The sequence below is a fragment of the Peromyscus maniculatus genome, chromosome 3 (genome assembly GCF_049852395.1).
Source record: "Peromyscus maniculatus bairdii isolate BWxNUB_F1_BW_parent chromosome 3, HU_Pman_BW_mat_3.1, whole genome shotgun sequence".
Classification (NCBI taxonomy): Eukaryota; Metazoa; Chordata; class Mammalia; order Rodentia; family Cricetidae; genus Peromyscus; species Peromyscus maniculatus.
The window spans coordinates 49,576,460-49,587,118 of record NC_134854.1 but is presented as its reverse complement, the minus strand read 5'-3'; the positions used below and the strand labels follow the sequence as shown (position 1 = coordinate 49,587,118).

Sequence of the window (10,659 nt, the reverse complement as noted above, 5' to 3'; positions counted from 1 at the left end):
TGACCCCTACATAAGAAACTCTTTGGAAGTTATGCCAGCTGGGAAAGAGAAAAATCAGTTTTCCCTGGTGAAGTGTCACTGAGTATACCAACTACACAGACCACACAAAATGGACACCATGCTTTTCTTGCACTTTTTATGTTTTGTTATTTTTTCCCCTAGTGGTTTTCTCATTTTAGTTTGTTTGTTTTAACTTTTATCTTTTTGTTTTATGTTTTTGAGAAGAGGATGAATATAGTTGAGAGAAAAGTTGGAAATGGTATGTATGTTAGAGAAAAAATGTGATCAAAATAAAATGAATGAAAATTTTTCATGTAAAATTATTAATGATCTGGTTGGTGAGATGACTCAGAGGTTAAGAGCACTGACTACTTTTCCACAGGTCCTGAGTTCAATTCCCAGCAGCTACAGGGTGGTTCACAACCATCTATTATGAGATCTGGTGCCCTCTTCTGGCAGGTAGGCAAACATGCAGACAGAACACTGTACACATAATAAATAAATGAATGAATAAATAAATTCATCTTTAAAGATATTACTATTGACCATAAGTGGATTAAATTAACTGAATGATGAAAAGACAATTCAGATCCATACTAAGAAATTTCACAAAGGGTTAGAAATTATGAAAGAATATCAACCTTAGAACTATGAAACTGACTGAACTCCCCAGAACACAGTGAAAGTACCAGAGTAGCAGAGTAGACCAGGGAGGAAGCTAATGCCATATGTGGAAAGCAGTGTTGAGAAATAACTAAATTGGATGATTATGGAGACAAAAATCATGCATGACTCTAATGTCCAGGACATCTGGATAGGAGGTCAAACAAACGTGGTGTCTTTGTGGTGCCTCCCTGCCATGCATCACGGAGGGGTTAACTACTCTGTTGATACTTTGATTTAGCTGGTGTAGAAGCCTGGCTACTTCTAAGGAACCCTAGTTTCCATCACCTTACCACATTTCCTTTCCTTTTCCCCACTGAAACGTTACAATAAGTTTGCCATATTGTGGGTTTTACTGTGACATTTTGAAGCGTGTATGTCATTGTCCACTCCTCATGTCGATCCTCCCCGTTACAGTCATTGACATTCTCACAAAATCCCTTGACCCGTTTTTCTTCCCAATCATCTCCATTCTACTTTCATGTATATGTTCATCTTATGACTGAGCAATGTAATATTTGAGGGTTTGAGACTTATATCTTGAACTCACATGAATATTTCAGTTCCATCCATTTGTCCTGTGAATAATATATTATTGTTCTCTAACACTGAATTAAACTTCATGATATTTATTCATCAATTTTTTTAGTTTATGGTTTGTAATCATTTGATGAATTTTTGTTTTATTTTTGTTATATTTGTACTATTTAAAACACTGTATAAATTTAAATATGCTATCACTCCCCAAGTCTGTTCAAATCCCCTCCCTGTCGGCCCTACACTAAGGTTATTGAACATTTCTTTAAGGGTTTCTTAGCCATTTGAGTGTACTCTTTTGAGAATCCTCTGTTTAGATCTGTACCCCATTTTTAATTGGATATTTGTTTCCTTGAGATCAGGTTTATTGAGTTCATTACATATTTTGGATATATCAGATGTGTAGCTGGGAAAAATATTTTCCCACTCTGTAGGCTGCTGCTTTGTGTGAATGATGGTGTCATATGTAACATCAATTGTAAGTCACTAAGTTACTGTTGGTCAGAGACTTTTATTGCAGCCATAGAAAGGAAAACAGGAGAAAGACAAAATAGAGCCCTGTATTCCCTAAGAAGAACATTTGGTGGTGCTTTGAACATTGTGAGAAACCAGAAAGTGTTAAATCAGAAAGAATGCAATGAGAAAGAGCTCTCTATAAGCAGACAGACTTCATGGAAGACCATGACTGGGGGACACTCTCAGGAAGTACATGGAAGTAGGCATGGGTATATGTTGGTGAGGGATTGATGGAAAGATATAAAAGGTCAAATAGGATAGCCTCTTCCTCATCTGAGACCTCCCAGTAGGAAAAGAGTGGAAGCCTAGTGGACATGTAAATGACAAAGCAATTCTGACCATAACCACTTTTATATCACCTTCCAGGTGTGGGATAGCATTCATGAACAACCTTCTCAGAATCTTTGCTTCCTAGCTGTGGCACTGGAATACCACTAGAGAAGGGAACCTTAACTAAATGTGAACATGTCTAAGGGATTTCTCAAGACAGTACATACACATTAGTATTATTGTGTGAGATAAACAGGAGGCAGATTGCTCAGAGATGTGAGTGGTTTAGATCCAGAACCTCTTATTTCTTCTATAGAAACAGAAGTGGGAATTGGGGACACCCAGTGAGACATTATCTAAGTAGGACACCCACTCTTAGGATGGAGTAGAACTGCATTGGCATGAACATTTTCAGGTAGAGAGACAGCTCTGTTGGTTCAACCTACATTCCAAGCATTAAGCAACCTGAAGAAAGAAAATCACAAGTTCAAGGCCTGCCAGGATTACAGAGCAAGACTTTACATCAAAGCTCCCAAAATGAATATAGTGAGGGAACTCAGAAGGCAAGGTGGCTAAGCATTGCTAAATTTTACACTGGGAACAAAGAGTTTCTGCCATAGTTAAAGAAATCAGTAGTCTTGTCTACCGAAGAACATATGTATGCTTTACATGTTGAAGTCCTCCAGATATACTAAGGAAGAAAAATCTTTAGCTTAGCTATCTAGACATGATTTTTCTTGAAAAAGTAAAATGAAAGAAACTCCCTACTATGGTTCCACTGAAATTATTATTGTGTTTGAGATGTTACTGATGATTGTTTCTTGACCCACTTTGAGTCCAGAATGACTTTAGTGGAGAATGTCTGCCTGATCTCAAAGCCCTCAGATAAGAGCTTGCCTCCCAGAGCTAAGGGACTAAAAAGGTCAGACAGAGGAACAGGTAGTGATGAAAAATGCACTTTATTGACACAAGGACTGAGGAGGGATTGGGGATCTCTAGTTGGCAGCAATTGTGTCCTGAATCCAGTCCACATAGTTGCAGACCTTGGTGTACACACCAGGGAGGTTCTTCTGGGCACAGCCATAGCCCCAGGAGACAATGCCCTGAAGTTGTCCATTGCAGACCACAGGGCCACCAGAGTCACCCTGCAATGGAGAAATACAGTGTTTAAAGAAGTGGCATAAAGAAAAAGGGTCACTTCTGCTCTTACATTAAGACCCATTCCAGTCAGCTTCTGACTGCATTTGTTTTTCATTGAAACACATCCTCTAATCTTACTAATGAGATGAAAGGACATCCAGGGTAGAGAGCACTTTCCCTGATCCCACTGCATAATCTTTCTAGTCTCACAACTTTGAACTCTCAAAACTCTCTCCAAGGAAAAGAAGGGTTTCATATAGAAAGGGAGCCACTCACCTGGCAGGAATCCTTGCCTCCCTCAAGGAAGCCAGCACAGACCATGTTGTTGGTGATTTTCCCAGGGTAGGAGGCTTCACAGGCAGCCTGAGTCAGCAGTGGGGCATCCAGGCACTGGAGCAGGTCTGGGTTATTCACTTTGAGAAGAGGTAGTGATCAAAGGAGAAATATGTATTAGAGCACCCTTGGGAACAATAATTTATCCCTGAACACCATGGCTAACTGCCAGAGAATTCATTAAGGATATAAATTCCAACAAAGAATTAAAGCTTTCTCAAACTATAAAATGGCTATTGTTGATCCTGTTTTCAATATAATAACAAAGTGTATATTTGTTCTCTTATGTTACAGGAAGTGAACATTTTGGTAGTTTTTAGTCCTTTTTTTACTTACGATATATTTCTTATAGTTAGTAGTTCAAACATATTTGGAAAGCAAAAGCAAATAAGTTCAAATCCAGAGACATGTCTGGTTTTGGAAACATGGGGAGGAAAGGATGGAGTAGGTAAATGTCATACTTACCACCTAAGCTAAGGGTGTTGCCCCAGCCAGAGATGAGGCACTGAGTGCCAGCAGGTGCACAGGAGGTGGGCAGAGCTACAGCTGCCACTCTGGCATTAAGGGTCACAGGAGAAGCTAGCTTGATGAGCATGATATCATTGTCCAGGGTCTTCGAATTGAATTTGGGATGCCTGATGCTTTTGGCAGCAGTGACAAACTGCTCATTGCCCTCAAGGACATTGATGTTGTGCTCTCCCAGTCTCACTTGGATGCGGCTGTAGGAAAGAAAAGACATGTTTCAGAGTTTCAACAAATTATCCCAAACACACCACAGGTTCTAAACTTTATGTACAGGAGTAGCTCAGAGGAGAAACTCTTCAGTGATGGACAGTTTCTGATTAGGCAGAATCTTTCATCTACAGAGGTTGTTGGTATATAGGGTATAATATAAAGGAGTTCAGTTTGGGTTGGTTTTTAACCTGTCATACTACAGACTCTATTACATCCACGAATATGGATCCAAGGTGACATTTGATGTACACTTCACCCTCTGAGTCTTTGTTAACTGGAGAAGGAACTATGACAAATACTTCTTGCTTTGTTAAAAACTATTACTATGTAGAACCTAATCCTGTGGAGACAGAAGAGTTGTGCCAGGACCCACCAGTGTGACATAGGACCCTGAGAGAAGCTTACATTCTGGCTTCCAAATCCAGAAATACTGAGCCAGAATCTAGCCCTGGGTTCAGTGTTTTAAGAAACCTTGTCATCTTTGTGATACATATTCAGGACTGAGAATACACAGTAGAGACTGCATTGATTTAACCAATATTTAGCTTGATTTCTGAAAACTTAGAGGTTATTATTCATTTTAGCTAGTCGTCCTAATACAAACTTCTTGATTGACTTTATCACTGGTGTCTATGATAACCAGATCAATTTGTCAGGGTTTAATGGCCCATCATCCTTGCTATATCATGGGTTTGTTTGGGGAAGTAAAAGGATTTCTATTCTGGATCAAATTTCACTTTTGCTAATGATACTTAGCAACTGCCAACAATTCTTTTCTTCATGGCTTTCCCTAGTCATCTTACAACATCCCCACTTGCCCAATGCTATGTTCTAATCATGTCCCAGGCCATGAGCTCTGCATCCAGGGGCCCATTGCTTACCTCTTGTAGCAGTGAGCAGCAGACACCACCCATTGGTCATTGATGAGGGAACCTCCACAAAAGTGGTACCCAGAGTTCAGAGACACCTGGTAGGGCACAGAATACTCCTGGCAAGTGTATCCTCCAACAATCTTGTCATCATCGTCAACAGGAAAAGCAACTTGAATGGAGATAGGAAATGAGAATAAACCAATGTATCAGGGTGCTAGATAGTGAAGCCATTGGCTCTATGGCAGCTTAAACCCTTAGGATTTTTACTGAGCACGGTGAGTGTAGGAAAACTCAGATCACTGTGTCTTATGGGTAACATAGATTGTAGCACGTCCCACTACTGGCATCTGTAGGACAGATAGAGAGTTCCCAAAAGCTCCAGATCTCTTCTGAGCATCAGGGCTGGACTGTCAGGAACTAACTAAGAACACAAACCTTGGGATCCCATTGCAAGTCAGCTTTGCCCAAGGACTGTTTTAGTTTTCCATCTATTATTTGTTTTTGCCACCTGTATCTTGGCTTTTAGAGTCTCAGAAGGGAAAGGAACTAGAGAGGAAGCAAAAGAACCCATTCATCAGGTTGTTGGAGGGTGGATTGCTCAGCACCATATCACCTTCCCACTGCTTTAGTATTACTATCTGAGCAGAATGACTAAGAGAAAGCAGGGAAATCACTGTCCCCAGTAGTCAGCACTCAGATATCTGCCAGGGGAAAGGACTACAGAGCAGAAATACTCAGAGTTCCAGGAAAAGCACAGAAGAAATGACCTGAGAACACACGCCAAAGGGTCTGATTACATGTCAGTTACCATTCTTCTGTCTGAAATTCATCAAGAACTATGTTGTTGGATTCCCAGTGCAGTTGCTGCTAAGGAATATGTCACCTGGTAAATTTTATGCACCCTCAGTTTTGCCTCCCTTTCTGCCTCAGTAATCTAGGCCATGAATTCAACAAAGGATGTTGTGGAGAGTGCATAGAGGGAGACAAGAGTAAACTGAAGCCTGGAAAATTACAAAGGTTGAAAATAAGATGCTAGGGAAGGTTGGACACAGCTTGAAACTCACCAGCAGCTCCCACAAGGGCCAGGACCAGGAGTGCATTCATGGTGGCAAAAGGTAGTGAGGTCTGAATGGGAGCAGGCTTTTATAGGACTGAGGATGGAAAATACTATTGTGTAGTTGGGGTGTGATGTCATTGATTCTTACTGAACAAACACACCAGTATTTTCCCCTTCTGGATTCTTATGTCAACTCTTTTTGGTTTCTTGGCAGTCAGAGACCTCCAGGTGTCAAGAAAAATTTTATTCTCAGGAAAAGAGGAGGGAAACACCTTATTCTTGACAGGATGCTAGAATGGGGGAAATAATCGTAGTCACGACTTTGTCTACACATCTCTCCTTTACTCTATTAAAAACATGGGTGTTGAAGAAGAAAGACCCTATGGTATGCTTAGAAATTCATGACTAGAAATCAGAAGAAAACCCACAGAATCAACTAGCCTGGACTCATAGGGGTTTACAGAAACTGAACATTCAATCAGTGAGCATGAATGGGGCTGACCTAAGCCTTCTACATATATGGTCTAGTTGTGTGGCTTGGTCTTCTTGTGGGCTTCCTTACAGTGGGAGCAGAAGTTGTCTCTGAATCTTGTGGACTTTGTGGACCCTTATCTTCATACTGGACTACCTCATCCAGCATTCAACCTAATATACTATGTTTTGTTGCTCCTCTGAATATAAACTGAGGAGAGTATGGAAGGTAGATAGAGGGAAAATGGAATAGGAGGAATGGAAAAGGAAGAAGAAGGAGAAATTGTAGCAGAGTGTTTAAATAAATAAAAAATAAATAAATAAATATCAAAAATCAAGAAATCCCTTGATGAAAATAAGGTTGCTTTTAGTAACTTTGAAGAATGTCTGTTTCTGGTTGATAATGGGTCTCCTTGAACAGCCCTAATCCCAAAAGCTTATCAGTGCTTCCAAAATTGATTTGCTCTGATCTTGGCTAATCACCTTAATACTAAGAAGAAATAATAGATCTCTGTGGACCAGCACAGGAACATCAGTGATGTAAAGAAAGGAGATACAAAGTTACTAATAAGATGGGTTTTAGAGAATATTCTTTCAGACCAGTTTCATGGATTTTAGACATGTTGAATGAGAATGATGGTTAGGTAGGAAATGGCTTACTTGGTAGGGGAAAAGAGAACTACATGAATAGGATGGTCAAATTCTGCAACAGTTTCAAGATGTTTGCCTCTTATGCTCATGTCATATTAAGGGTACCAAGAACCTTGAGAGTATACAAACAATACCATGTTTATATTCCCTGATCATTCCAAGGATTATCAATATTGCCCTGGATAACTATATTAAAAGTAAATACACTGTATTCTAGTTCAAATTGTCTGTACAAGAAGTCTATACTGATTTTGCAGAGTAGAATGTCTTTGGGCAATGTTCAACATGGTTTCTGAACAAGAAGGATGTATAGGTAGAATGGGAATTATGGATATTTCTATTGCATATATAACAAGAGTGTCATGCTGTGGTCAGTCAGTTCCTGTATTGAACCCAGCTTTTTTTTTCAACTTAAATTATCTCTAAGACTCAGTTTCCATTTTACTATAGTATAAACCAACCCTAGAAGGGCAATACCTGATGGTGCGTCAGCTTGTGCCTATTTATAAGTAACAAATAGAGGATCCTTCCTATCCGATGTGTTTCTCTTCACTGACCATGGATATATAGGAAATACCTGTTGGAGGAGAGATCTGGTTTGAGTTCTCTGGAAACTAGTGATGGTTCTAGAGTTACACAGTAATGGAAGGGAAGTTTAGCTAAAATAATGACAGTTGGATTTGAGGGGGAGCAAACTGTGACTGGAAGATGAGGAACTGGAAATCAGAAGAAAATGCAGGAAATGCCAAATGAGCTTCATAACATTGGCAGTGGTCCTGTTACTGACAGGGCTGGGTGAGAAGCACATCCCTGAACAGACACTCAATGTTGTCATCTCTGTATCCTCTTTCTCATTTATTTCTCCTGGGTCATTCCTGAGTGGAAGAACTGTCATATTGCCATGTCTGTCGAGTTTTTCAGACTATGCACATTCCACTTTTTACAAACATGTTAGTTCTACTAGGAGGAGTTCAGAAAGAAATAATTTGGATGGACTCTTTTTCGCCTGAGAAATTTTCTAAAACTGGCATGCTGTCTCAAGGCCATAGAAAGACCGGGAAATTGTTAGGGCACCTGAGACCTGCTGCAGGTGGTAACTAAATAGTCTGCTGACAATCAAGGCGGAGGTCCCAATGGGATGGGGTAAACTACAGCCTCATTTTCCTTCTGAAATTTGTCTTTCTGGAAAACATGCACACAGAAATTTCAGTTTCCATATTAGTGCATGGTTTCTTGTGACACTGTGTAAAGGGGACCATCGGAGGACAGGAGTGTTTCTGTATTTGGTGTGTGAAGTCCGGTTGGCTCCTGGCATGTTCCTTTGGAGTGGATATTCTCTGTGCTTTCTGTAGGAGGAAAGGTGGAAATTTATATGTTCTACATGGTTGCTTTCATGTTTAAACCAGTCTCAAATTTTATCAGTTACCTCTTAGTCATCCCTTAATTCTTTCTTGTGTCTTTTACTATTCTGTCCTCCCAATTTGTAATGTGAGAATATGTTACTTTTAAATCTCAACTGTTTCCTCCTATTGTTTTCCCCTCGCCTACTGTATCGTTCATGCCATGCTTTGACGTTATATGATAAAATGTGCTGTTTGATTATGGAATCTAATATTGGTCTCTGTGTAGTGTAGAAATCTTTTTCTTTTCTTCTCAGAAGGTGACATCTCAGTCAACATCTCTTAAGTCAAGGATGTAAACAGGTAATCAGTTAATTTAGGTTGATCTTTTCCTATTCCATTTGCTGCTACTTACTTTGAATGTGTGCATGACATGCAATATTCCTGCCCTAGATAGTTCCATTTGGAGATTTTATTTATTCAGAGGTTTTATTCTAATCTGAAGGTAAATGAGCATTCTCTGGGTTTTGAAGTATCACGAATCATTTGGGTTCCTTGTCAGATGATAAATTCAAACTCTTCTGTGTTTGGGTAGGGCAGCAAGTAATTTCTTGATTGGATAGTTTAGAAAAACAACAGCAGATCTGGGTCACATGTTGGTGTGGAAGCCTATTTAAAAGCATATGGTAGAAGTAGGCTCTTGCTTGTTGTCTGCTTATCCTCACACTCACTGGCAAGTTTATATATCCTAAACTATCCTGAGACATTGATTCACTGGTACTGGAACCTACTTCTTATGAATACAACTTAGACTGAACATCATAAGCTGCCTCAGAATTCTGAAGGATCAGCAGCACATTTGGCATTCTGTGACAGCAAGGCTCATAGACTGAACAACTCAAGATTCTTGGCCTGTCTTTCTTGAGACAGCCATTGTTTAACTACCTGGGACACTGCCTGGAAGCCACTCAAAATCCCCTTTTACTATGTCTTCATTCATCATATCAGTTCTGTTCCATTAGAGACCTGGACTAGTCCACTCCATGAGGTGGAACCCATTCCTGGCACTTCTAAAATGTCCAAGAACCAGAGACTCGGTAGTTTATAGGCACAGGGGAAAACCTGACGTTATAATTCACTATAGGAACATATCAATGAAATATTGCTATAGCCATGGAGTTATACCTGTAAACTTTCATCAGAGAAACCTCTTCTTGTGGTAAACAGTAATGGGCACAGATACCAGCAACTGGACAAGGTGCTGAGTGTAAGAACCTTTTTGAGATCTCAGTTCTAAATGGGATATCTTCATCAAACCTTTCTTGAAGACTCATGGATCTGTGTGTAAGTAGAGCCAAACAGATTTGAAGAACCACAGGTAATGAATGGTACCAAGGTAACAGTAAATTCTAGATGCAACAGGAGTAATGCACTTAGGAACTCGGAGTGCCTATAGTAGCATGCCCAAGACCTGTACCAGTTAAATATTGACAGAGTCCTCAGATTGAGATGAGAAATTGGACACAGGATCCCAACTCTAGGCAAGAAACCTTTTGCAATTGATACCTTTGAAATCAAAAATCATTTTTCTCCAATGGAGTGTCACAGGGTATACCAAACACGCATTAGGGAAGGCCATATACCCATGTTAGTTGAACAGTATAAAATCATCTCCATGTTTTTTTTATTTACTTTTTGTTTAACTGTTTCTTTTTTCCTTATTGGGATTCTCTTTTAGTATGCCTGTTAATTTTCATTTTTCTTCTTTTATGTTTTTAGAGAGCAAGAAAAAACAAGAATTTAGTTGTGTAGAGTTGTGGTGATAATATGTGATGAGAAATATTATGATACATATATATTTCACTGACATTTTAGATTAAAATGGTTATCGTTATAAGGGGGATTAAAATAAAGAATTGGATGAATTAAATACAATGCTAGACAAACCAAGAAATTCAGCCATAAATTACATATTATGAAAGAGAATCCATCTTGGTACTACAAAACTGAATAAATCAAACAAAATTCAGTCAAAAGCAATAATAATGGAGTAGACAAGTTCAAGGAAAGATTT

At 39.4% G+C, this 10,659-nt stretch overlaps 1 protein-coding gene across 2 annotated transcripts; it reads right to left on the bottom strand.

The window, feature by feature from the left end:
• Window positions 1-2,981: 2,981 nt before the first annotated feature.
• Window positions 2,982-10,262, bottom strand: LOC143272146 (trypsin-5-like). 2 transcript variants are annotated; one of them, XM_076566049.1, is made up of 5 exons: window positions 10,229-10,262; window positions 5,076-5,235; window positions 3,925-4,178; window positions 3,403-3,539; window positions 2,982-3,131 (listed from the first exon to the last, which is right to left on the bottom strand). In XM_076566049.1, the coding sequence occupies exons 1-5, from the start codon at window positions 10,260-10,262 to the stop codon at window positions 2,982-2,984; spliced, it is 735 nt and encodes a 244-aa protein (XP_076422164.1). The 2 variants fall into 2 exon arrangements, with proteins under 2 accessions (XP_076422164.1, XP_076422163.1); XM_076566048.1 differs by lacking the exon at window positions 10,229-10,262 and adding an exon at window positions 6,131-6,170.
• Window positions 10,263-10,659: the final 397 nt, after the last annotated feature.

Coding starts and splice junctions, on each gene's coding strand:
- LOC143272146 (XM_076566048.1), bottom strand. CDS start 6,170: ATGAATGCACTCCTGGTCCTGGCCCTTGTGGGAGCTGCTG. Junction 4,179..5,075: donor GCTGCTCACTGCTACAAGAG/GTAAGCAATGGG, acceptor TCTTTCCTACAG/CCGCATCCAAGTGAGACTGG. Junction 3,540..3,924: donor CAACACCCTTAGCTTAGGTG/GTAAGTATGACA, acceptor CTCTTCTCAAAG/TGAATAACCCAGACCTGCTC.